The sequence below is a fragment of the Euleptes europaea genome, chromosome 4 (assembly GCF_029931775.1).
Source record: "Euleptes europaea isolate rEulEur1 chromosome 4, rEulEur1.hap1, whole genome shotgun sequence".
In the NCBI taxonomy this organism is placed as follows: domain Eukaryota; kingdom Metazoa; phylum Chordata; class Lepidosauria; order Squamata; family Sphaerodactylidae; genus Euleptes; species Euleptes europaea.
Window position 1 is genome coordinate 123,043,598 of NC_079315.1, and position 26,886 is coordinate 123,070,483.

The following is a 26,886-nucleotide window of genomic DNA, read 5'->3' on the forward strand; positions in this document are numbered from 1 at the left end:
GCATCCTATTACAGGGAAAAGCTGTGGCTGAGTGATAGAGCATCTTCGTGGCATGCAGAAGGTCCTGGGTTCGATCCCTGGCATCTCCAGTTCAAAGGACCAAGGCAGTAGGTGATGTGAAAGACAGTATGTGTAGGCAATACTGATCTTGATGGACTAGAGGTCTGATTCAGTAGAATGGCCGCTTCATGTGTTCATGTGATCTGTACTAAAACACTTTCAAGGCTTTGCCTGTGCAAAACTGATCGGCAGCAGAGTTCTCCAGGATTTGTCTTATTAAAGGAGATTTACAACCTTTAACTCTGATAATACAAAAGAGTAATGTGTAGAGTTTGGTTCTCTGAACTATTAACCAGCAAACTAGACTGAACACCTGTAGAAACTTTAATATTTTACTGAGAGAAAAAAAGGATTTTTTTTTTACCAAGGCAGAAAAAATAGGCATGGAAAAGTTAACCCTTCAATTACTGTGAAGATAAATGCTAAAATTATCAAAGTTCCTAGCATTGCTTAATCATATTGCAGCAAGTAATAGTTTTAAAAAGCAAATTGTCTCACTGCATTTAGGGATTATCAAAGAGCCCAAGTTACCCAAAAATCTTACCTAGAGATCTTACCTGTTCTTCTTATGAGACTTCCAGCCAGAGAAATCTGATTTGCTTGTCACAAGTGCATATTTATAGAAAAATATAAATCCTTTCACTAAATGAGATCTGTTATAATAATGTGATCATATCTAGATAACTGATTGGTTGTAACTAAATATGAGATAAGTGCAAATAAGCATATGAGTTACACCTGATATTGCGAGATAAGAAGGCCCACTCCCAACTCTTAACCTCTATTAAAAAGCAATTAATCTAACGTTTTCTATAATTGTTTCAACTAATTGACCAAGATGAGATTAGCTGTAAGCAACTAAATTCATTGACAGTTGAAAAGTGTGTGAACTCTCAGTCAACTTGCCGACTCAGCAAGAAAAGAGGAGTGATACCAATTGCTTCTGCTACAAAGCTGAATCAGACCTTAGGCCCACCAAGCTGAGTAATGTCTGTTCATACTGGCAGCGGCTTTCCAGGGTCTCAGGCAGAAAAGGGTCTTTCACATGGCCTGGTCCTTTTTTGCTGGAGGTGCCAGGGATTCAACCTGGGCCCTTCTGGATGCCAAGCAGAGGCTCTTCCACAGAGCCACAGCCCCTTCCCTTTGCCTAGTACATCTAGACTACTTCCAGAGTTTGGCTGCTAGAGAAAAACTAGGGCAAGTCGAAACCTCATCCCAAGATCTTTATCCTCAAGCCATAAAAGACAAAATAATCCGCAGCAGGGGGTCCCGCTGCCTGCTCTTGGTTGCCTTCCATGCTCAGCGTGATGCTTTGGACACAGCAGTGAATCATCCCGCCTGCCTCTGTCTTCTGGGGCAGCAAATTCTCCTTTTCTGTGCCCACTGTGCTCTCTTAAAATGGAGCTTTGGGGTGGGGGGATACGGAAGTGGCACACGCTGCAGCGGGTCTCTGGAGCTCCATGTGTTTGCTGCTGGGATTGTCTGATGAATTCTGACACTTTTCTCTGCTGCTGCTTGCAACGCCTCTTCAGAGCAAAGAGGGGAACCAAGCACAATTTAATTTGTGTGCGAGATGGAGAGGGGACAAGTCATCCTGGTTTCCGAGCACCCCTGCCGTGTAATTCAAACTGACGGGCATAATTTGCAGATTTAATGCCACTCCCAAGCTGCTCCGCATTGGGCACATCAAGTTGACTTGTTGCCACACTTGGCACCTCCTGCCTTGTTAGCCTGAGCCGTGGTTCTGGGTCTTGGTTCCTTCTCGGCCAAGGCCGGATCCTCAAAGAAGTCTGGGGCTGCAGGTGGCCTTGCTTGGCTCCTCCAGGACTCTGGGTGAGGGATTAGAACCCGTTGCCTGTTAGCTGGGCTGGCCTTAATCCCTTTCCCCCTTTGTTTCTAGGCCAGCCGGCGGCATCTACGGCATCGACAGCATGCCTGACCTCCGCAAGAAGAAGCCCCTCCCGCTTGTCAGCGACTTGGTGAGAGTTTACCCCCCTCCATAAACACTGTGAGGGCTGGCACGGGCTGGCCTGGGGCCCTTTGGCACAGGAAGGTTCTCTTCAACGCTTTATTCTCCCCCCCCCCCCATGACCTGTACAAGTGGATTCCTGGGCAGCCCCAGTCTGGAAAGCTGCCAGCTGTCTGCCTGGAACAACTGAGTGTATCTCGTGGGGAGCCTTAGCCCGGCCGTTTCTCTTTGCCCTCTTTGTTTAACATCTGCATGCTGAAAGGGAGCAAAAATGCCCTTTCCGCCAGCATCAGCCCAGCCAAGTCGATTCTGAAAGCAACTCCGGCCTTGCCTGGGCCTGCAGGGTGGACTTTGGAGGTCCGGCAGCCGGTCCCTCTTCAGTGTCGAAATGTGTTCCCGCCTTCCTCGCCCTGCAGGACTGGAGTCTATCGAGCGTACCCCTTATTCACCCTGGGAGGGGGCATTGTTCATCTCGGGAGGGGGCTTAGCCTCTTCCCCCATTCTGGCCCCCCCCTTGTTACTGTAGGGCTTGTTTCATCACGTAATGGGATGGGTAAGCCAACCTAAATATTTGTTTAAAAAGGGAAACAGAAGTTGCAGAGTAGCAAAGGATCTCAGAATGAAGGGGTTTGGGGAGATGGGGGAAGTTGGCAAGAAACAAAGAGGCAGCGGGTGGCATGGGACAGGGGACCTCTCCTCATTTAAGAGCACATTTGTTTTTGCGGCCACGTTCTTGCCTGCCCCCCTCCAAAAGTTGGAAAGAGTTGCCAGAGGGCACAAACCGCTCTCTGGGCCGCGTGTCGGCCGACTTTGGCTTATGAGTCTGAGGGGTGGTCACGTATCCTGATCCTCCTCCAAGGAGAAAGGGGGCATAGAGTGGGCGCCAGTGAAAGGGCTCTTATGGAGAGATTTTATTTTACCAGGGGTGGGGGGGATCCTTCATGTATCACAATGATTCCTTTTGCAGGTTATAGTGCTTCTGTGTTTTTTCACAGAAAGCAACCCCTCCCTCCAAAACACGACACCCAAGTCTTTATGAATCTTCCAGAGACTCGGGTGGGGGTTGGGTGGGTGGGTGGGAGAAACGCTGGCTGGTTTGAAATGGGTCTGGGCCTCTGGGCCAGTTGCGAGTTTGTTCAGTCCTAAGTGGAGGCACACGCAAGCCCACTGGCTGAAACTGTCTTAAACTCTGCTTCAGACGGCCCAGTGACCCTGGCGTGGCTCTCTGTGGATCCCTCTGGATCACTTGTATGGCCTTACTCCAAGGTAAAGCCCGGCCAGCGGGTGTGTAGCCTTTGAGGTGGTGCTGATGGAATTAATTTGTTATGCTTTCCTTGTACGCTGGCACTGTCTCTCTGCAGGCCATGGTAAGTGGAGGTCAACCTCTCTGGTGCGCTCTTTCCCCTGTCTGTATGTTGAATTCTCCCCCGAGATAAATGGAGGGCTCAACCTGCCTTGCTTCCCCCCCCCCATCACTGGCGTAATGAAGCCTCATTGCCATGCTGTGACCAGCACCCTTTGGGGGGGGGATTGGACCCCCTCTCAGAGCGAGTACAGTCTCCTTGTCTGCCTGGGGCTGAAGAGGCCCCGTGGACGGGAGAGCCGCTGGCCTTCTGTGTCCAGCCTGAGGGGCAGGCCCGTTGTCCTTGCGGATGCCCATGCCCATGCCGACATCCTGGCTGAGTCTCCCTTCCTTTTCTGGCCCAGATTTCTCTTTTCCAGGGAATGGTTTCCTTCCCAGCGCAGCCCTTTTTGTCTGGGAAAGGTTTGGGGTTCAGGGACAGTTTGGGGAGGGGGCTGGCCGATGAACCCAATGGTTACGCTGAAGTGAGAATAGGTCAACAAGATCCGTGTACACTTGGAAAATGCCCCAAAGAATGTTCATTGGGTTGAGGGGAGGGATGGCTTGTTATTCCCACCTATGCCCAGTCAGATGGCTTCGATCCGTAGGGCAGGGAATTCCAGAAGAGCTTTTCCCTTGAGGCTGTGAAACTTCAGAGCTTTCCAGGAAAGATGCTGGAGGTGTCGGCAGTCCTGGCTGAAAGGAAGAAGAGAGGCGAAACAGACCTGTTAGCTCCGTTGCATGTTAGTTGGGGGCAAGAATGGAAGGAAGAGCTTGTTTGCTGGCTGAACCCTTGAGGCGGGGCAGGGCAGGGTGGCGATACATCCCAGGTCATTGGGGAGGGGGTCAAGTTTTCAGGTGCTCCTTACTTGTGCGGGCTTTGAATGGAAACAGCACAGCAGGTGGGGCTGCTGAGGCACAGAAGGGGTTACTTGTGTGACAGACTCTTCTGCGTCCCGGTCTCCATTCAAGCAGCTCAGAACATCTTACATGAGGGTACCAGAGTAGTCCGCCAAACCATGGTATTTGAAAGCCCCTCCTTTTAACAGTGCCCTGGATGATGGAGGCTCTTTTTCCTTCCAGTCGCTGGTCCAGTCCCGGAAGGCTGGGATTACCTCGGCCATGGCCACCAGGACGTCTCTCAAGGACGAGGACCTGGTAAGGACTGGCGAGTTGGCGTTCCCTCGACTGGGCCCGGAGGGGCGAGGTGGCGGGACGGTTGTTCAAGCACCGTGCCGGACCACCGAGCGGCAGGGCTGAGGACGGAGCTGGTGTGGAAAGTCCGCCCCTGCCAGCAAGGCGAGATCAAAATAGCCTGGGAGGGGGAGTCTGTCAAAAGCATGAAAGAGTCAAAAGTGCTCCGGCTCCTACAGGAAGTTATTATGGGAGCTGTGGGGTGGGCATTATTAAGTGTTTGTGTGGCACTGCCAAGGGAACCCTGGAGGAGAGGAAATCAAAAGAGTCTCCGCTCCAGTCGTCAGCTGGAAAGGAGGGGGCCGGCTCTCTCCTCCTGACCTTTGCCAATGCCCACCAAGGGGGTCTTCCCACGGAGCAGCAGGGGTCCCCGTTGCCGGCCTCGTCTGTCACGCCTTGTGGAAATGCAGCTGGCCAGGGCTCCCCTTTTTCTGAGCTGCTTCTGAGAGATGTGTGGTGTGGTGGTTAGTGTTTAGGAATAGGATCTGGGAGATCCAGGTTCAAATCCCCTCTCTGCCATGGAAGCTGGCTGTGTGACCTTGGGCCAGTCATGCACTCTCAGCCTAGCCTACCTCACAGGGTTGTTGTGAGGATAAAATGGAGGAGCAGGGAATGATGTCAGCCACTTTGGGTCCCCACTGGAAGAAAAATGGGGTATAAATAAAACAAATAAGTAAATAAGGATTAGAACCTACAGAGCCTGGCTGGGTGAAGGAAAGTTTCAGGGTCTGCTGCTCAAGAAAGTGGGGATGGAATGCTGACGACCACCTTCACAGAGCTGCCCTGTGGTCGAGAGCTCCCCACAGCCACTTGTGGTCTGGAAACCCTGGCCCCGAATGCCTGCACGCTCGCACACAAACAAGCACCACCCTCCTGGACTAGGAGGGCTACCTGTGGCAGCGGCCCCGGGTCTGCCTGCCGTTAGATGTGCATGATGCTGGCCGGCTGGTAGCCCCTCGGAGCTTCTGGGCTGGAGGCGTGGCGTGGATTCTCTGTCCGAAGGCAGGACGGCGGCCTTGCAGGTGTGGCTTTTCGTTTCAGAAATCTCACGTCTATAAGAAGACGCTGCAAGCCTTAATCTACCCCATTTCCTGCACGACCCCCCATAACTTCGAGGTGTGGACAGCCACCACCCCCACATACTGCTACGAGTGCGAAGGGCTCCTGTGGGGCATCGCGCGGCAAGGGATGCGGTGCACGGAGTGCGGGGTCAAGTGCCACGAGAAGTGCCAGGACCTCCTCAACGCCGACTGCTTGCAGAGTGAGTGGCGAGCCGGGGGGTGGGGTGGGGAGGTTTTTTTTGCAAAATTGCCTTGTTTGCTCCATAGCTGCTACTGGAGGGCTTTGCCAGGGCATGTTTTGGGAAGGAGAGCAGTTGATGGAAGTATTGGAGATGAGGGCAGATGCCTCTGGGCTGGGGGGGGGGTTGCCGGAGCATTGAGCAAGGAAATTGTTCTCCCCCTTGTGCATCTGTGCACTCTCTCTCACACATCCCCTTGCATAGAAGCACGGGCTCTTCCCAGAGGAGCTCTTGGGTGCTTTGGTGTGAAATTGCTGGGAAGAATTCATGCTCCGAGAAGCATCCGCTTCGCTGACTGCTTGGAGCGTGGCCTGGAGTGACTCCACGCGAGGCCTTGGCGGTTTCCTGGAACGGCCCCTCACCTGTCGCCCTTGGTGCAGCAGGAGATGCCTTGTTGAAGGAGCTGGGCTTCTGGTTTTGTTGTGCCCTCTGAGGTTTCTTTTGTTTTCTCTTTCTCCTTGGAAACCATGCAGAGCGTGGGTTTCCTGCATTGGGCAGGGGGTTGGACTAGATGACTCTGGTGGTCCCAACTCTATGATTCTATGAAGTGCTTAAGACATTAAAAGCATTCCACCAATGCTCAGGCTTAGTGTTATGTAGCTCCTGAACGAAGTGCAGGTGGGGTACCAGAGCCCACCTGCCTAATGCTAACCCTTGTCTGAGGCCCATCTGCTGGCTTGCAAAAAAACAAAACACACACACCCACCCACAGGACAGGGGACGTCTTTTGGCTGTGACTCCATGGGAAGAGGGCTGGGAGCTGCCTTACTGGCCACGAGGACCGGCACGTGGCCTTTGCCCAGCAGCGATCCTGGCCCGGAAACCTGCCAGGAATCCGTGTTGGAGCGACCCCCTTGAGCAGCCTCTCTCTGGAGTCAAGCCCAGAAGCCAAGCCAAGGTGTCGGGCGTGCAAAGAGCGCGCTCGGCACCCACCGGTGTTGGCAGCCGGCTCCCAGGCGAGGCGTGTGTGCAGCCCCTGGTTGCTGAGCGTTTCGGGATGACTCAGGCACAACCTTTGTGAGTGGCATCTTCGTCATGGGCTCTCTGTCAAGAAAGGCTTGCCTCGAACCAGGGAAGGGAATTTTATTTTAAATCACAAGGAGGCCTATTTTAGGTTCCAAGAACAAATCCTGTTCAGGCATCACCCTCCTACCTAACAGATGTCCTCTACACACCATTGTGCGGGAGGAAAGCTGCTTCTCCTCCACTGAGGAAGATGGCAGTTGGAGGAGCGCTCTTGTGGGTATCCCCATGCCTGATGCCGTAAGCAGGCCTTTGCCGGCCCTCTCCGGGTCTTTCCAGGCTGCTTCAGAGCCCTGCCAGGTGGGCACCCTGGCCTCAGCCTGGGGAAATGCTTCAGGTTGCTCACGAGTGGGACTTCCCGTTTTCTTCTCTGCTTCTGCCTATAAACTCTCCCTTCTCAGCAGAGTTGCACAAAGCAGGGTATTGATAAGCTCACGGCCCCACCCTTCTTTGGCAGAGCCAGGGTGGAAGGGTGGCTGGCATGTCAGTCTAGGATCTGTGTGCTTGTTTCCAAATCCCTTTCCAGCCAGAGAGCTCAATGGGTGACTTTGGGCCCAGCTGCCCACCTCACAGGGCTGTTGTGAGGAGAAAAGGCAGGACCATATAAGCTGCTTGGAGGAAAAGTGGGGAAAGAAAAGAATGGTTGTACCTCATTTCCCTTCGGCTGCCAGCTTCCCGTGTTAGACTCCATGGGTTGGAAACTCTTTTGATTTAATTTTAACCCGTTGGTTCTGGTCTTGCCCCAGAAGGTCGGACCAGAACCAACAGGTTGAAATTAAATCAAAAGAGCCTCCGTCTAGACATTAGGAAGAATCTTCTAGCAGTTAGAGCTTCCTCAGTGGAACAGGCTTCCTCGGGAGGTGGTAAGCGCTCCTTCCCTGGAGGTTTTTAAGCAGAGGTTAGATGGCCATCTGTCAGCAATACTGATTCAATGACCTTAGGCAGATGATGAGAGGGAGGGCATCTTGGCCATCTTCTGGGCATGGAGTAGGGGTCACTGGTTGTTTGAAGGGGAAGTTAGTTGTGAATTTCCTGCATTGTGCAGGGGGTTGGACTAGATGACCCTGGTGGTCCCTTCCAACTCTATGATTCTATGATTCTACAGTTTGTTTTCGTTGAGAGCGGGTCGCCTATCCAGAGCCCTGGCTCTAGACTCGTTCTTTGGCCTCCTTGGGAGCAGGGCCTGTGCTGCTGTTCTGTGTCTTCTGCCACTGTAGCTTCCAAGGCTGAGAGCGCAGGAGCTTTGCCTCTTTCTCCACGGCCACCTTCCAGGTTCCCTTTGTGCCCCAGGCGTTCCGGAAAAGTCCGACCCTTGGAGGCTTTGGACGATTCCAGCCCCTGGAATCCCCTGGCACAACGGGTCCGCGCGTTCCCTCTGCTGGCGCCAGGAGTGATTTTGGATGCGCTGGGGGTGGATCTGTGCTCAGCCTAACATGTTCTGCAGCCTCTGCCTCCTCGGTCTTTGTTCAGTGGCGCTCCAGTCGGGCTGTATGTGTGGGCAGAGGTGTGAGTGAGCCCGGTGCCAATGAACAAGCGGCCGCTCTGGTTGTGCGAGCTGGGCGTCGGCGGAGTAGCAGTCCAGTATTCAGTGCTGGTTACAGAGGACCGGCTGTTCAAGTTCAGGGTACCTTCCTTTTCAGAAAAAAGTTTTGCCCCACACCAAGTTCCTGTTCCCAAGTGACAGAGCAGTGAGGAGCCCTGAGGAGACCTTCCCCTCCTCTCCTCACTCAGCAGGGCATGGGAGGAGGGCAGGCCTCACCTGTGCGGGCGCAAAAACACCTCTGGGGGAAAGTGTGTCTGAGAAGCCAAGTGGACAGGCAGAGTGGGCTTGGTGGTGGGTCAGGTGGGCATTGGTGACATGTACTGGGGTGCCCCACACTGGCAAGGCAGCAACCTGGGGTTTCTAGCTTCATTTTTTTAATATGGCATTTTTTCTATTCAATACAAAAAAGGCAACCTAGGGTTGCCAGCTCTGGGTTGGGAAATACCTGGAGATTTTGGGGGTGGAGCCTGATGAGAACGGGGTTTGGAGAGGGGAGAGCCAGCGTGGTGTAGTGGTTAAGAGCGGTGGTTTGGAGCGGTGGACACTGATCTGGAGAACCAGGTTTGATTTCCTGCTCCTCCACATGAGCGGCGGAGGCTAATCTGGTGAACTGGATTTGTTTCCCCACTCCTACACATGAAGGCAGCTGGGTGACCTCGGTCTAGTCACAGCTCTCTCAGCCCCACATACCTCACAGGATTTCTGTTGTGGGGAGGGGAAGGGAAGGTGATTGTAAGCCGGTTTGAGTCTCCCTTAAGTGGTAGAGAAAGTCGGCATGTAAAAACCAACACTTCTTCAGTGGGGTATAATGCCACAGAGTCCATCTTGCAAAATGGCCATTTTCTCCAGGTGGACTGATCTCTGTCACCTTGAGATCAGTTGTAACAGCGAGAGGTCTCCACTCACCACCTGGAGGTTGGCAACCCTACGACAACCCCTTCTGGGGCTCTCTGGCCTTTGGGCCAGCCTCCTGCTGGGCCTGGCTCCCTCTTGGCCTTGCTCATTCCTTCCCTCTCTGCTTGCAGGAGCGGCGGAGAAGTGCTCGAAGCAGGGGGCTGAGGATCGCACCCAGAACATCATCATGGCCATGAAAGACCGCATGAAGATCCGGGAGAGAAACAAGCCGGAGATCTTTGACCTGATCCGAGAGGTCTTTGGCGAGAGCCGGCTGGCCCACGTGCAGCAGATGAAGACCATGAAGCAGAGCGTGCTGGAGGGCACCTGCAAGTGGTCAGCCAAAATCACCATCACAGGTGAGGGAGAGAGAACGGGGCGGTGGGGGGGGGCTTTCTCATCATCCTTTGCTCAGGCAGCCCGGGTGTGAGTGCCTGTGCGCGCCTGCGCTTTGCCTTGTGGCCCTAAAGTGCTTCTTTCCTGCTTTCTTCTCCCCAGTGGCCTGTGCCCAAGGCCTGCAAGCAAAGGACAAAACGGGGTCCAGCGACCCATACGTCACCGTCCAGGTTGGCAAAACCAAGAAGCGGACGAAAACGATTTTTGGCAATCTGAATCCGGTTTGGGAGGAGAAGTTCCACTTGTGAGTACGGGGTTATCCTTTGCCACTGCGCTTTCTGGCACCCTTTCGGTAGCGCTGCTGCCTCCTCGGGTGTGGCTAATGGAGCCGATCGCCACCCCGCACAGGCAAGGGCTTTCCAAGCTCTCTGTCGCTGAGGAGGGGCTGGATGGGGGTGGGGGTTGAGCTTGATAGAACGTTCAGTGCGGGAAAGCAGGATTCGGTGCTCTGATGAGGGCTCCCGTGGGGTGCGGCCTTTCAGCGTGAACGCTTGCTCTGTTCTTACTGAGGTCAACAGTCAGTGGCTTAATTGCTGTGACAGAAATTGTGGCATCTGGACTGTCTTCCTGGGGGGCCCTGCCTCCCCTGCCCTGCAAATGGTATATGTCTCTCTCTCTCTCTGTGTGTGGGGGGGTATAATTAGTACAATGATTCTCTCAGCCATCACAGTGGGGATCAGTGTGCCATAGAAGGGATGTGCCACAGAAGGAACCCAAAGGCACCCGGGTAGTCTTCAACAGCTAGGTTACTGGCACAGGGCCAGATTTGCTGCTGCCGTATTTATCTTCTACAGCTGGTGGGGGCACTGCGTCTTCCTTGAGGGATCAGGCCAGTTTGTCCCACTATGCCATCACGGCGTAGTGGCTAAGAGCGGCAGACTCTAATCTGGAGAACCAAGTTTGATTGTGGAACTTGCTGTCCCAGGATGTGGTGAGGGCTGCCGAGTTGTTTTCTGTTACCCCAGAAGGTCGGACCAGAAGCAACAGGCTGAAATTAAATCAAAAGAGTTTCCGTCTAGACATTAGGAAGCATTTTCTAACAGCTAGAGCTGTTCCTCAGTGGAACAGGCTTCCTTGGGAGGTGGTAAGCTCTCCTTCCCTGGAGGTTTTTAAGAAGAGGCTAGATGGCTATCTGACAGCAATGCTGATTCTATGACCTTAGGCAGCTGATGAGAGGGAACGCATCTTGGCCATCTTCTGGGCATGGAGTAGGGGTCAAACGGGGAGGGGCCATGGCTCAGTGGTAGAGCACTTGCTTGGCATGCAGAAGGTCCCAGGTTCAATCCCTGCCATCTCCAGTTAAAGGGACTAGGCAAGAAGGTGATGTGAAGGACCTCTGCCTGAGACCCCGGAGAGCCGCTGCCAGTCTGAGTAGACAATACTGACTTTGATGGACCAAGGGTTTGGTTCAGTATAAGACAGCTTCATGTGATCATGTGTTCATGTGTCACTGGGTGTGTGGGGAGATAGTTGTGAATTTCCTGCATTGTGCAGGGGGTTGGACTAGATAACCCTGGTGGTCCCTTCCAACTCTATGATTCTATTATTCTAGGAAGATGTTAATGAGCCCATTCGAGGGAGGAGAGTCTTTCCCCAAGGTAGATCATGAATTCTCAGAGCATGAGGAAGCAGCTTTCTTTCGTCTAGCGTAGCCCTTTGGATGGGCCCAGGCCACTAAGGACGAAGCTTTTACCTGGGGACTCCCTCTTGTCCACAAGGCCAGGGACAATGGAGAGAAGATGCACCAAGGAGACTTCAAGTACTGCAACCTCAAATAAACCGAGCCTGTCCCGATTAAGCATCGCTTAGGATAAGTACTGAGTGTAGGAAAAGGGGACTGCATGTTTTCACCTTTTCTTTGTATCCTTGCTCGACCTGGAACTCCTGAACAGAACATGTCTGTTTTTTAATTCATTTATTAAACTAAAATTTTGAAGTATCTAAGCCCGATCTCTGCAAAGGCTCCATGCCTCTTCGGTCCTGCTGTCTGAAGTGTGGTAAGAGGGAGGGGGCAGTGCGTGAGCTCACCATCCCTGAAGCACGACAACTCAAAGTTGTGAAGTTGTGATAGATCGCCCCTGCACTAGTTTGTAGGAGCATAGGCGGAGGCGAGGCAACGGAGCAGAGCCTCCGATCTGCACCACAGGTGCAGAGTGTGACATGTGCGCCTCCGTTTAGCAGGAAATGCTCTTGGACCCGCTGTTGGCAGTGGTTGCTACTCAGCCCCTGGGGAACGAGGCAAAGGGGGGGGTGCCAGGGTGGAGACTCATGACGGCTGCAGGGCTGGTTCAGATTCCTGGTGGCCACAACCAGAAGCAACAGGGAAAGGCTTTTGAGTCCGTTCCTTCACAGGAGCAAAGATAGACTTTTGGGGAAGGGCTTCGACCAGCGTACCGAGGAAGGTCTTCTGTTTGCATCCGCTCTAGGCTGCAGCGTTTGGGCACGACTTGTCAGCCGCCTAAAAGGTGCCAGCTAATGAGTTCTGAGTCACAATAAATGGCACCGGGAGGCCAAGCGGGAAATGCCATGGTTCTGCCACGGCGCTGATTGACGAGGCTTAGCAGATCGCTTCTGACCCATTTCTTGACTTTCTTCTTCTTCTTCTTCTTCAAGTTCTTCCGGTTGCCTGGCAACAGAGGCTGCCTTCTTAAAGAGGCTCAGTGGCAAGCCGTCAGCCTGGGCACCACGATGATGCCGGACCCGGCTTTTCCCATGCGGAGGGCTGGCTATGATGTGCAATTGCCCCACTGTGTGTTCACCGGGGCCTCGGCAATTGGGGATTAAAAAAAAAAATCCTTTCTGAGTCATGCTTCTGTTACCGGGGGTGTGTGTGTGTTTGCTTATGTGTCTCTGTTCATTGCACTGATGCATGAACCATAAGAGGTACTCTGTCCTAAAACCCTAGCCATCTTTGGGAAATCAAAAGGGGGTCTCTGTTCAAATACTCACCCCAGCCTTCATATTTCAGTTTGATTTCTCTGTAATATGTGCTTCTAAGGGATTGCTTTTGGAATGATTCCCAAAGAAGCAGGCATTTGGAAAACAGATTCTTTAAGAAGGATACACAAGCAGGCTGCTAGATTTTGCCCACTTCTTTCTGTTCATAGGACCTTATTTATTTATTGCCTTTCCATCCCACCCTTCCTTCAAGGAGCTCGGGGCAGCACACACCAGTTTCCCATCCCTCTCGTTTTTCCCTTGCCCGGACCCTGTGGGGTGGGCGAGGTTCAGAGTCTGAACAACCCTGCTGAGGGCCGCCACCAGCCCATCGTTGGGGGCCGCTGCAGTGGGGCCTTCACAGAGTCACTGGGGAGGGGGGAGGGATCCCCGGCTACCCTGACAGGAGTCCTGTTGTTGTTTTGGGTCCTTGGGATTTTGGGGGGCCACCTCTTGTTCTCTTGATCCACGCCTGTCCTGTCTTTGAAAAGGTGTTGGGGCCATTAGTGGAAATTGTTAATGACTCACTGAGCTCTCTGTAGACCTTTGAAAGAGGCACTTTCTTTCTTTATGTTATTTATAGTCTGCCTTTCTCATTTATTAGACCATTACTTTGAAAACCTTTACTGGCTAAGGATAAGGAGGCCAATTATAAGCCGGTCTGCAATTTACCTTTCCTGGGGAAGGTGACAGAGCATGTCTTGGCGGAGGATCTCCATGGGATCCTGGATGACACCTCTGGCCTCGACCCATTTCAGTCTGGCTTCAGGCCTGGGTTTGCAACTAAGGCAGCTTTAGCTGCACATGTGGACAGTCTTTGATCAAAGCTGGGCAGGAGACAGTCTTCCCTGTTGGTACTGTTAGACCTTTCAGTGGCCTTTAACAAAGATGACCACACCATCAGTTATGGCTGATCCTGGGGAAGAGTTCAGCAAGTAGGGTTGCCAGGTTGCTTGGATTGGTGGGGAATCTATGGGCCAGCTCAGGAGTGGGGATCGCACCCACACCAACATGATTATGGAACTTCCAGTTTACACCTGGAGGCACATCGCGACATGCCACTTTCCCACTCAACACCCCCCCCAAAACCTGGAAACCTTACCTGCTGAATTCTTCCCCAGCATCTGTCATAACTGAGTCTCACAGAACAACCCAGAACAAGAAACAAATGGCTAGACAAAGAGGGACTTCTGGATACCTACTTCTACATAACCAATAATTTGGACTAAGAAACACCGCAGCATATTAAATGAGCTACTTGACCATTTAATATGATCTCCAATAATGGCATAAGGAGCCCCGTGGCGCAGAGTGGTCAGCTGCAGTACTGCAGTCCAAGCTCTGCTCATGACCTGAGTTTGATCCTGATGAAAGTTGGTTTCAGGTAGTCGGCTCATGGTTGATTCAGCCTTCCATCCTTCCGAGGTTGGTAAAATGAGGACCCAGCTTGCTGGAAGTAAAGGGAAGATGACTGGGGAAGGCACTGGCAAACCACCCCGTAAACAAAGTCTGCCTAGGAAACGTCAGGATGTGACGTCACCCCATGGGTCAGGAATGACCCGGTGCTTGCACAGGGGACCTTTACCTTTTTTAAAATAATGGCATACCCAAATTAGGAAATGTTGACTTTTTTTTCTTAAGAACACACCAGACATGAACTGAAATGCTTTCAGAACCACAATCAATTCAGCACTGAAGTCTGCCAGCCATCTCCATTTGTTCCAGAATGCCACGCTGTTCAGTCCTATAGGAGCAGGAGCACATCAACAAACGCAAAACTTACCTCGACTGTTACTCCCTTGTCACGCCTGTCTGTGATCTCTCTTCCCTTGCAGCGAGTGCCATAACTCTTCCGACCGGATTAAAGTGCGGGTTTGGGACGAGGACGACGACATCAAGTCCCGCGTCAAGCAGAGGCTGAAGCGCGAGTCGGACGATTTCCTGGGGCAAACCATCATCGAGGTCCGCACTCTGAGCGGGGAGATGGACGTCTGGTACAACCTGGGTAAGCGGTTTCTGCAGTTCAGGCCTCTGCTCTGCTGATTGGCATTTAAGCTCTCCCAGAGTTGGAGGATAGAAATCTGGAGGGTAGAAATCTGGTTTTGGAGAACTGTGCGTGCCCTGCCTGAGTCACAAAGAGCGTAACGTCGTGACTCCTCCAGAGACAAGGTTGAAAGAGAAAGCAGATTGGCCCCCACTTCACGCAGAACTCCTTCATGGGCTCCAAAGGTGGAGTCCTGCCAGCAGGAAGACCTTAAGGATGTAGGGAAAGGGCTGATAAGAGAGCAGGTGGCTAGTCTTCTTAAAGAAAAGTGGGTGCAGCAAACATCTATCTAGCAATATTGTTTTCATCCCAGTAATATGGGGTTTTTTTTGGGGGGGAGCGTTAAGCTGAAGAAGCCTTGGATTCCTTCATACAGGGGCCAGGTCCAGAGAAGAGGCACTCTTGCAGCCTCATCCTGAATGCTCCAAGGGCCGATTCACACATCCTCCCCTAACCCTGTATCAGTTTAAGCTGTGAAACAGCAATGGGTGGAGGGAGCTGATTCCCCTTCTCCCAACACACCCCAGGCGTGATCTGCGTTGGGAATTGAGGAGAACCCACAATTTGTGCCTGCCTGTTATGCCAGGTTGTGCCCCCACACCGACCCTGTGTCCTCCGTAATGTGGGAATTGTCTCTGAAGATTTGTCTTCTCCAGAAGGGCTGGTCTCTCAGCTGTGGCATCTGCTTTATCCTGGCAGCCCCACGGCCATGTGGGGTTTGTGTGACAACCGGGCTACGAAGATGTGCATGAAGGAACCTCTCCGCTGGCAGGGTGGTCTCTCTCGGGCCCCTCTTCCTCCCACCCTCACAGCGGAGACGTTTCCTGGCCCCTTTTGCCCCATCCTGACACACGCTGTCTCGGGCACACCTCGCTGGCCGCGGGTCTCCAAGCTGTGCTTTTGCCGTGAATTTCGATAGGAAAATTTTCTCTGTGCGTTCCATTTTTGGAAATGGGAGCAAGTTCTAGGGTTAGGGTTCCTTTCTGTCGAGAATACTGAGGGGGGGATGCTCTCTGTGGACCTGGAAAGCACCGCTTCTGGGGTGTCTTTCTGCTCTCTGGCTGATATCTTCGGAGCTGTTGCTAGGGAGGGGCCTCCCGTCCTCCAGCGTCACCTTCAGAATGGCCCCAAGCCCAGGTCTGGTGGGTCTTTCTGCGTGTGAAATAAAGGGAACGGCTGCTGAGGAGTGTTGTGTGGGCACAAACTACTCTGCCCGCCGGCACCTCTGTTCAGTAGGCTTCATTGTCTCCGCAAGGCCATAATGCTGGAATGGAATAATTGTGGAGAGAGAAAAAATATTTATTCGTCCAGAGAGCCAGCGTGGTGTAGTGTTTAGAGCATCAGGCTAGGATCTGGGAAACACAGATTTGCATCCCCGCTCTGCCATGGAAGCTTGCTGAGTGACCTTGGGCCAGTCGCATGCTCTCAACATGACCTACCTCACAGGGTTGTTTAGGGGATGATAAAATGGAGAAGGAGAGAATGACCGTCTCCACTGCGAGGATGTGGATTCTTTGGCGTTGGAGGTTTTGAAGTATTGATTGGAAGAAGAAGAAGAGGAGTTGGTTTTTATATGCCGACTTTCTCTACCACTGAAGGGAGACTCAAACCGGCTTACAATCTCCTCCCCCTCCCCACAACAGACACCCTGTGAGGTGGGTGGGGCTGAGAGAGTTCAGAGAGAACTGTGACTGGCCCAAGGTCACCCAGCTGGCTTCATGTGTAGGAATGGGGAAACCAATCCAGTTCACCAGATTAGCCTCCGCTGCTCATGTGGAGGAGCTGGGAATCAAACCCGGTTCTCCAGATCAGACTCCACCGATTGGATACCTACTTGTTGGGGATATTATAGCTGTAGTTCCTGCACTGGCAGGGGGTTGGACTAGATGATCCTCGTGGCCCCTCCCAACCCTTGAGATAAATTAAATTAATAAAAATGTAAGCTGCTCTGGGGGTCTCCATGGGGAGAAATGTGGGGTATAAATAAATACTTACTTGATTTATAAACCACCTTTCTCAGTGGTCCATTCACAGGCCAATAGTGTTTCTCGAATTCCAGATGCAAGATGGCAGTGCCACTCTCTCTTACTGCGCGTGGAACTTCCTCCCAGTTGTGGTGCCCCTAGGGCCCCAGGGCAGGACCTTCCCACAGAAGCTGCACTGACTTTGGGATGACCAGGTGCAGGAAATTAGCTGTGGAGGGAGAAAGGGGGTCCAGAGTTTCCTTGTGAACTGTGAATGCCAGCCCCGTTGCTTGCTGGTGTTCTGGCCTCTGCCCCAGCCCAGCAAAAACGTGAAACATCCGGGGTGAAAGTTCTGTGCTACCGCACTGCAGGGGCTCCTGTGGAAGCATCACAGCCGGGGGGTGTCCAGACTGCTGGGTTTGCCACAACAAGGTCGCCCAACAAGGGACATGTGAGCCAGGCCCTCACTGGGCATGTGCCCCTGGCGTCACCGCTCTGCTCAGCCTCTGCAAGCGGGTCTCGTTCTCCTTCTCACCCTCCCGGTTGGCAAGGCTGAGAAGACGAAGAAGGGATGGAAGCTTTTCCTTTTTCCTTTCCAGAGAAAAGAACGGATAAGTCTGCCGTGTCAGGCGCCATCCGCTTGCAGATCAGCGTGGAAATCAAAGGGGAAGAGAAGGTGGCCCCTTACCACGTCCAGTACACCTGTCTTCATGAGGTACGCCACAACCGGGGGAGGCGCGTGGGGGGGCACGCATCTTCTATTGTGAATCAACCTTCCTTAGAGAAGACTCCTCTGCTTTTGGTCCGACTTCCTAGTTTTGGGACAGTTGTGTGGTGAGACCTCCTGGTGCGCACCTTGACCGGTCTGTTCCTTGCCCTGGTCAGCTTTGAGAGTGGTTCCCCGAGAGGTTTCCTGAAGCTGTGGGCAGTTTGCATGGAGAGGATTTGGTGCTACAAATAAAATCCTGCAAGGAAATTGTGCCCAGCTGTGCAGGCAGAGATGAGCAACATGCAGTGTTTGGCCTGCGGGCAACTTTGCAAGTGGGACCAGCTGTGGTTAAAAATCCCAGAATCCTCTGTTTTGGGGCTTGAAAACAAGACAGTCCAGACCTCCTGGCTGTGCTAGCCACATCCAAAAGGCTCCAGGTGGAAAAAAGCCTGAAACTTCCTCAGAACTACTGTCGAAGGCTTTCACGGTCAGAGTTCATTGGTTCTTGTAGGTTATCCGGGCTGTGTAACCGTGGTCTTGGAATTTTCTTTCCTGACGTTTCTCCCGCAGCTGTGGCCGGCATCTTCAGAGGAGTGACACTGAAGGACAGTGTCTCTCTGAAGATAACACTGTAACACTGTCCTTCAGTGTTACTCCTCTGAAGATGCCTGCCACAGCTGCGGGCGAAACGTCAGGAAAGAAAATACCAAGACCACGGTTACACAGCCCGGATAACCTACAAGAACCAATTCCTCAGAACTGTTATGCGTAGAAATGGTTCGCTAGAGATTTTTCTGTGCGGGGAAGTTTTTTCACAGCTGCAGTTCAAGAGCAGATGAAGGGCCATCCCTGGGTGCCCAGATATAGTGTGGAGTTCAAAGATGGTTGAGTGTGGGGGGGAGGGTATCATTAGGAGATCCCTTTGTTTAATGATTGGGGGGTAAGAACATTGGCAAGTGTCGAATACTGAGCAAAGCCCTGTGGTCTCAGCAGGCATGAGCCTTTTCCCTGCCGTCTGAGATCTCCATAATCCAGCAAAAAGATGATTTCATGCGGGGGGGGGGATTCTTCCCGGCGTCACACTGCTGAGTCGCTTTCCTTCAGTGTGGGTCCTGGACCATCTGAGACACACCAGGCACACTCCTTCCTACTCAGCTTTGTAGGCTAACTCTGTTCCCTTGTAGGGTAGGAGGCGCCCTGGGTTTGTTAAATGTGATGGCCACTGCATCCCCGGGCCGTCTGCAGTGGGAAGTAGGCAGGATGTTCCTTTCCGCACAGACACTTTGTCTGAGTTAATAAGAGGTCAGCTTATTTATGTATTTGCTTAGTTATGTATTAAAACATTTATGTCCCACCTTTCCTCGTGGTTCAGTGGCTTATAATAATATTTTAAATCATTTTCAGTTTAAAACCCATAATAAAATAGCAAACCCCAGATCTCTACCCCTGCTTAAAAGATGCCTGCCAATTCTAAGCCCCCTCCAAAGCCCTGGCAAACAGGCAGGCCTGGCAGCACCTCCTGAAGATCTCCAAGGAGGGGCCTCCCTCCGTCTTCAGGAAGCCCATTCCACAGAGCTGGGGCCGCGATGGAAAAGGCCCCAGCTCTGGTAATGCCAGACAGGCCACCTAGGATGGTGAGAGAGCCCACAGATGGCTGCCTAATGACCATAGTTAGCACACAGGGACAGAGGGAAGGAGGAGGGTCCTACAGCTCTGAATTCTCCCTCCACTTCTCTCCCTGGTCAGGGGGTCTTGGAACATTGCTAGGAAAGGGCACATCCCTGCTAGCCACACGGCTGTCAGTGAAGAGCTGCTGCCACGGGCTCATCCGGGTTGGCTTTGGCTTTGTGTTCCAGAACCTCTTTCACCACCTGACAGATGTCCAAGGGAATGGGGTAGTGAAGATCCCCGATGCCAAAGGAGACGATGCGTGGAAGGTTTATTTTGATGAGACGGGCCAGGAGATCGTGGATGAGTTTGCCATGCGCTACGGGATTGAGTCCATCTATCAGGCCATGACGTGAGTGCCAGGCCGCACAAACATCCATCATGGGAGGGGGATTTGCTCTGGAGAACGGGGGGCAGGTGGTGTTTGGACTGTCCATAAGGGCCGTCTGTGAGCAGCCTGGGAAGGAAGGGGGGATGGTGAGACTTCAAGAGGTCTAAAAAGCATCAGAAGAAGGTCCCAGAAATCAGCGGCAGCAGCAGATCACAGGCCCAATAACTGGCAGCATCTCAAGGTAAAAGGACCAGGTAGCAGGTGATGGGAAAGACCTTCCTCTGTCTGAGATCCTGGAGAGCTGCTGCCAGTCAGAGCAGACAAGACAGGCCTCGCTAGACCGAGGGTCGGAGTCCACAAAGGGCAACTTTCCCTCTCCCAATTGCTGAAGGTGGCAGGTGGCAGAGGAGCCCAATGCCTGTTCTTTACCCAGAGGTGAGTTAGCAAATGAACGCTGATGAACCTGCTGCCTGACCCTAGGCTGCCCTTTCATCTCTTGGCTTCAGGATGCCAGGGACGGTGCCCGGAGGCCACCCAGCGCCACCCTGACGCATCTCACTCTCCCGTGGGGGCTGCGAGATCCATCCGCTTGTCCCAGCTGGGCCCCAGAGAGCTTGTGAATTCCTCTGGGCTAATCCTGCCATCCTCAGGAAGGAAGTTGTCTCATTTGCATTTTCTCATTTAATTGCTCTCATTAAACTGCAAAGGGAAAAAGGGCCCCTCTTGCAGGAAATCTTAAACATGATTCTGCCAGCACTTGAGCCTGTGGGATGATTAAAGTAAGCAATCAAAGAAATCCGTCTATAAATAAGGCAAAACAGTGCTTGAGCCAGGCTTCGGTGGGAAGGCACGGCAGGGGAGCGGCAGCCTCTCATTAGCCCAGCCAGCGACAAAGAGAGGGGAGGGGTGCCAGCTCTGCAAAGCAAGAGGCAGGGAGCTGCACCTATGGAAAGGAGCCTTTTGCTATGGGGGAAGGGGAGGGGCCGTGGCTCAGTGGCAGAGCCTCTGCTTGGCATGAAGAAGGTCTCCAGGTTCAGTCCCCGGCATCTCCAGTTAAAGGGACTAGGCAGGTAGGTGATGTGAAAGACCCTTCTCTGCCTGAGACCCTGGAGAGCCGCTGCCGGCCTGAGCAGACAATACTGACTTTGATGGACCAAGGGGGGTCTGATTCAGTATAAGTTAGCTGCATGTGGGAAGCACAGTGAGGGACATCTGATGCCAAGAGACTGGCGGTGCGGGCTGAACATTAAAAAGGCTGTCCTGAGCGGGGTGGGTGATCTTATTTAGCTCTCCACTGGTGCCCCACAGGAGGGAGGGAGGGAGCCCTCCCGAGCCCTCCCCACGCACCTATGGCCTAGTTCCTTTCCTGGAAAGATGCTGTGTCTGGTGTAATACTTGGTTTTTGGGGGGGGTGGCGGGGGGGATGCTCCCTGGAGGTTCATCCCTGTGTCGCCGGATTTGCGGTCAGGGAAGACCGGCTGTCAGGCTCCGGGTTTCCCCGGTCCCCTGCAGCCCGTGGTTTGCTCCACGTGCTTGAATCACCCGGTGCCGTTTTCTCTGCGAGCGCAGTTTGGGCAGCACATCTGCCGGCTGCGTGTGGCAGCCTGATTTCTGCAGGTTGGCCTGCAGGGCAGCGGGGGTGAATGGGGGGCACGTTCCCTCCCTGCTCAGTCATTCTAGGCCAGAAGTCCCCAACACGTAGCCCGTGGGCACCAGAGCACCCACAGACACCTTTTCTTGCCCCTGCTGAGTGTTTTTGGAAAGTGGGCGGGGACGGGAGCAGCTCGTGCCCAGCGGGGGCTTCAGATTGGCCAGCTGCCTGGGGGAGCAAAAAATGCTGGCTGGTTTGAAGGCAGGTGCAAAGCCCGCCCCCATCCAAAAAAAAAGCCCCCTCAGCCAGCTGGCTACTTTCTACCCCAAGTAGCAGCCCCCCCGGGACAAAAGCCGGCCGGCTGGCTTGAAAGCCGAGGTGGGGGGAGGAAAGCGGAAAGTGTGGGTCTTTCTCTTCCCTTGTCCTGAGCACCACAATGGGGCTGAAGGCTTTGTGGCTTTTTACTTGTGAGGGTGTGTGTGTGTGTGAGCGGGAAGGAATCTCATACTGTTGACCAAAGATTATAATGGAGGGAGAAAAATGGGCAGTCAGGTAAAAAGGACTTGCAGTCCCCCTTAGAAACAGAAACCTACAGCTGGAAGGGACCTCAAGGTCTTCTAGTCCAACCCCCTGCACAACACAGGAGACTCACAACTGCCTGCCCTTCCCCTCCCCCAGTGTCCCCTGCTGTATGCCCTTAGATTTTAATGCAAATTAAGACTCTTCTCATTTCACCCAACATTGCTTACTGATGGGCTTTGTGTTATTGAAGATTATGTGGGTCTTTATTGTGGTGCTTACACAGTTTGGTGACCCTTCAAAAATCATTTATGTCGCTACCAAGATGTGACCAGAATCTCTCTTACTGTACACATCATATATGCCATGAGCTCTGACCAGCCCTTCAGCACTGTCATTACAGGCTGAAAATATCTGGGTTCATCTCAGTTTTTCGGAATACCACCACCACGCGGTTTCATAGAATCATGGAGTTGGAAGGGACCACCAGGGTCATCTAGTCCAATCCCCTGCACAATGCAGGAAATTCACAACTACCTCCCCCGCACACCCCCAGTGACCCCTACTCCTTGCCCAGAAGATGGCCAAGATGCCCTCCCTCCCATGAACTGTCCAAGGTCATAGAATCAGCATTGCTGACAGATGGCCATCCAGCCCCTGCTTAAAAACCTCCAGGGAAGGAGAGCTCACCACCTCCCGAGGAAGCCTGTTCCACTGAGGAACCGCTCTAACTGTTAGAAAATTCTTCCTAATGTCTAGACGGAAACTCTTTTGATTTAATTTCAACCCGTTGTTTCTGGTCCGACCTTCTGGGGCAACAGAAAACAACTCGGCACCATCCTCTATATGGCAGCCCTTCAAGTACTTGAAGATGGTTATCATATCCCCTCTCAGTCTTCTCCTGTCCAGGCTAAACCATACCCAGCTCCTTCAACCTTTCCCCATAGGACTTGGTCTCCAGACCCCTCACCATCTTCGTTGCCCTCCTCTGGACACGTTCCAACTTGTCTACATCCTTCTTAAATTGTGGTTTGCCCGCTTATACTTATTATTTGACAACTCCTCGTCTTTCTAGAGCCTTCTGTTTAGCTAGACTGAATGCTAACCCCTCTATGCAAGGCAGAATTTTGAATATACCACACCCAGAAAGGACCTGTCCTTGCTCTTCTGGCTCTATTGCTTCATTAGCTCATGCCCTCTTGGAAAGCCACTTTTATGAGGAACTCAGATCACATTATATCTCTCCTCTTTTAATATATAAATCTAATGCCCCTGTGTCTATCATAATGCCTTTTTTATTCAGTGACAGGGATCCAAAGGCTACATTGTCAGTGGCAAGATTTATTTCAGTCCTCATATCCTTCAAACATTAGATTTAAAATTATGCTGCTCAAGATCAATGGATCAAGGAGCTTCTAAGGGATAAAGGAAAGGAAAATGTCTGGGCTGATGAGAGAAGGGCTCATTGAAAGCTAAGGAGAAGCCAGGAGAAGCATTCCCCCCCCCCACTTTGCATAAGTGTGTTAGATGTCTGCAAAATGAAAACAGATACAGCCTTGTGGGGGGTTCTTAGCTCACTCGTCCATAATTATTTTGTATGCATGCAAGAAAACGTTTTAAAACAATCTGTTAATTTTTAAAGGCATCCTGTGAAACAGAGCTCCTGTCTGAAATGCTGAAGAGCTTTTTTCAGAGCTATGCATAACCTCACTCCCGGATATTTGGTGGTTGGCTCTGCCTCCCGTGATGGCTATTGTGTGGTTGGCGCCACCTCTCATGGCAGCCATTTTGTGGTAGCGCCCACCACCCTCTGGTAGCATTTCAAATGTGCCAGCAGGCTGAGAAGGGCTGGGGACCCCCGTTCTAGGCCCTCTGGATCCAAGGCCCAGCTTGGTGCTGGTGTGGGTGGGACTCTGTGGGGGAAGAAGCCCCCCCCTGGGTCCTCCTGCCTCAAGACCCCCCCTTGCCTTCTCCTCCTCCTCCAGGCACTTTGCCTGCCTCTCCTCCAAGTACATGTGCCCGGGAGTGCCGGCCGTGATGAGCACCTTGCTGGCCAACATCAACGCTTACTACGCCCACACCACCGCCTCTACCAACGTGTCTGCCTCGGATCGCTTTGCGGCCTCAAACTTCGGGGTGAGTCTCCCTGCTGCCCTCCCGTTCTTATGCCTGGATCCGTTTGTGCAGCTCAGGGGTGGCTAAGTGAAGCATCGCCCTGATGTACAAGTGCCATGCGCTAGGGCATGGCCTGGCATTCCTGCTGATGCCACTGTCTCCCTGATAATGGAGATGAACATAAGAAGGTAAGAGCAGCCCTGCTGGATCAGACCCCTCTGTGGTCCCTCCAGTCCAGCATCCTGTCCCGCATGGTGGCTGGTCAGGTGACCTGGAGGGCCACACGTCCAGGGCATAGAGGCCGAGGCCCTTCCCCCGATGTCACCTCCTGGCACTGAGATTCAGAGGTTGGCTGCCTCTGCACATGGCCATTCCCTTTCGTCACCATGACTTCTTGCAGGGATGTAGATGCCCAAAGGAGCCTGCTGGGGTTTTGTATGCTCTTCAGGGAAGAAGGGCTTGTGTGATGCTGTGCCCTGAGAACCACTCCTGGGGATTAGAGGGATAGAAAAGCCAGCCTGGCTTCCTTCTCAGCAAAGGCACCGACCCCTAAAACTGGGCAATGAGACTCCCTTTCCCCTCCCTAGGGAAGGCGAAGGCCTGGCCTCTGATGCCTTTTTTGTGGCAGGAAGGAGTTGGTCTGCGGTGGATGTCCAGGGGGTTGGAAGGTGGCCGTGGTGGCGCAGTGGGGTGGTGGTGGTGGCAAAACATTGCATGGGAAGAGCAGCCTCAGCTTTGGTTTAGCCTTCAAAGTGTTACTTTGCAATACCTTCTCTGTTCTCCTCCTCCTCCTCCTCCTGGCCATGCAGAAAGAGCGGTTTGTGAAACTTCTGGACCAGCTGCACAATTCTCTCCGCATCGATCTGTCCATGTACAGGGTGAGTGCCCGGCCTGGCCAGCCAGGAGGCTGCTCGGCTTTCTCAGAGCTCTCTAGAGCCTGCAGGGTGATGCTTGCCCCCCCCCTTTGCCTCAGGGAACCCCGACAGCGGCCATGTTCAGGAGGCCAGAATAAGCCCTGCCTTCTGTGTCGCTCCTCTTTATTAGCCCGAAGGCCCTGGTCCTGGCTACACCCGCCTCGCCTGGAGACCTGGGAAAGGGCAAAGCCATCTCTCCTCGGCCAGATCAGCTGTTTTGGGTTAAAAAAGACTCCAGGGAATGAGTGGGGGAAGTTGAATGAAGGAAGGTTAGGGTGCCAGCTGGAAGCATGGGGGCATCAGCCTTCCTCTGGGAGGGGGCCTGAAGGGGGCCGCCGCCTCTTGGCATTTCCCCTCCTGACTCCACTGTAAGAAGGATGTGATGCCATCAGTGAAGAGGCTGGCTGCCCTGAACTGACTGCAGCCTGGCTCAGCCCTGCCACGGGGCAAGCAGCAACGCCCTGCCCCTGAGCACATCAGGAGTCCCGCTCCGTTTCCACCGAGTGACCCCTGGTTCTCCCATCCCAAAGCTGGCCATAGCTCCAGGGCCAGCCGGTGGCTTCTCCCAGGTGCCCCTGGGGAAGGGGCATTTTCTCATGCAGGCACCATTTTGTTGACTTCATTTCTCTCCAGTGGGAACCTGAAGTGGCTGACTTCATCCTCCTCTCCTCCATTTTACCTTACAACAACCCTGTGAAGTAGGGTAGGCTGAGAGTTTGTGTGAGTGGCTCAAGATCACCCAGCAGAGTTGCCTGGCAGAGTAGGGGTTCGAACCCGGGCCTCCCAGATGCTAGTCCAACTCTCATAGAATCATAGAGTTGGAAGGGACCACCAGGGCCATCTAGTCCAGCCCCATGCACAATGCAGGAAATTCCAAACTACCTCCCCCCCACACACCCAGTGACCAGAAGATGGCCAAGATGCCCTCCCTCTCATCATCTGCCTAAGGTCACAGAATCAGCATTGCTGACAGATGGCCATCTAACCTCTTCTTAAAAACCTCCAGGGAAGGAGAGCTTACCACCTAACTTCCAGGGAAGGAGAGCTTACTACCTAACCACTGCACCACAGCACAGCTCTCTTGTGTGGAGTCAGAGTCTCCCCATTCTGAAAGCCCCTCCTGGCCAGCCCCTCTGTCTTCTGAGGGGTTCCCCCAAACAGTTTGGGGTGGGAAGGGGAGCTGCTCTCTTGCCTGCATCTGCCTGACCTTGGCCAGTCCCTGCTAAGAGAGCATTGCCCATACAGCGAAGCGTTTGCATGAGCTAAAAATATCCAGTCTGTGCTGCAGCTGCTTTGCTTCTGTGTGGGGATTTCATCCGAATTTCCTGAATGGCTTCCAGCACCCCCCCCCAGTCCACACGCCGTTCTGTCCAGGAGCTGGTGTGAGTCATAGACAGACTGTCTTCTATCCAGGACCGGCTGTGCACCCCCTTGCCTGAACGGAGGTTGGCCTGTTCCTTTGCAGACGTGTTCTGCCCCGGCCGTGGGGCTCCACACAAAGGGCCACTGGGTATCAGTCAGTTGAGCACTTGGAGATCATTTGCTGTCTTGGGCTCTGCGCAGCTAGAGACAATACTGGGAAATGCCCTCTGGGAACAGCATAATTACACATTGTGGAATAATACTGTTCATGATTGGGGGGGGGGGTTAGTTAATCCTTGGGCCGGATGCTGGTTCATTGGCAGCCCAAAATAGCCGAGCGTAAGCTCCGGTGAAATGTAATTAGGTCTAATTTGTAATGATAAGACTTCGTCGCGTCAACGGGCTCCTAATTGATTGTCCCCGTAGTACAGCCGATGCACCATCGGAGTTGGCGCTCAGAGAAGCCTTTCAAGGTGCCAAGGCTCTTGGCAGCACCAGCAAGGTGGGCACGACTGCTGGCATCTCTGACCCACTGCCAGCCTGGAAGAGCTCCGGTCAGAGGGGGTCACTGTGATGTGCGTGCCCAAATTGCTCCCTCCAGGCAGATGCCCAACACCCCCTCCATTTTGGTGAGGGGGTGGGGGTTGCCACATTTCTTTTTGTGGTCAGAGCAATGCTGTCCACATCCTGGAGAACATCCTGCATCCAGAATCAGCAGGACTTGAACAAGCTCTTCCACACCCCCAGGGGTCCGCATCGCAGCATCAGAGTGGCCGTGGGGTGCTTGAAGCCTTTCCAAACCACTGCAGTGCCCTCAAACGCCCCATAAGTTCAGGTCTTCCTCTTAACCTACATTCTCACCCCGTGAACACCTGAAGCTGCCTTATACTGAACCAGACCCTTGGTCCTTCAAGGTCAGTATTGTCTACTCAGACTGGCAGCAACTCTTCAGGGTCTCAGGCAGAGAAGGGTCTTCCCCTACTGCCTGGTCCTTTTAACTGGAGATGCCGG

General features: G+C 53.1%; 1 protein-coding gene across 2 annotated transcripts in view; it reads left to right on the forward strand.

Annotated features, from left to right (window-relative positions):
• The window catches only part of UNC13B (unc-13 homolog B), a 113,687-nt gene that overhangs the window by 46,017 nt on the left and 40,784 nt on the right, over positions 1 to 26,886 (forward strand). The window contains exons 3-12 of one of the 2 annotated variants that reach the window (XM_056848080.1): positions 1,961 to 2,045; positions 4,455 to 4,529; positions 5,607 to 5,826; positions 9,457 to 9,684; positions 9,824 to 9,965; positions 14,494 to 14,663; positions 17,266 to 17,381; positions 19,232 to 19,395; positions 23,470 to 23,620; positions 24,409 to 24,477. In XM_056848080.1, coding sequence (XP_056704058.1) covers positions 1,992 to 2,045; positions 4,455 to 4,529; positions 5,607 to 5,826; positions 9,457 to 9,684; positions 9,824 to 9,965; positions 14,494 to 14,663; positions 17,266 to 17,381; positions 19,232 to 19,395; positions 23,470 to 23,620; positions 24,409 to 24,477 — 1,389 coding nt within the window. In that variant the 5' untranslated portion in view covers positions 1,961 to 1,991. The remainder of the gene's footprint in view (positions 1 to 1,960; positions 2,046 to 4,454; positions 4,530 to 5,606; positions 5,827 to 9,456; positions 9,685 to 9,823; positions 9,966 to 14,493; positions 14,664 to 17,265; positions 17,382 to 19,231; positions 19,396 to 23,469; positions 23,621 to 24,408; positions 24,478 to 26,886) is intronic. The other variant, XM_056848081.1, reaches the window with a different exon arrangement.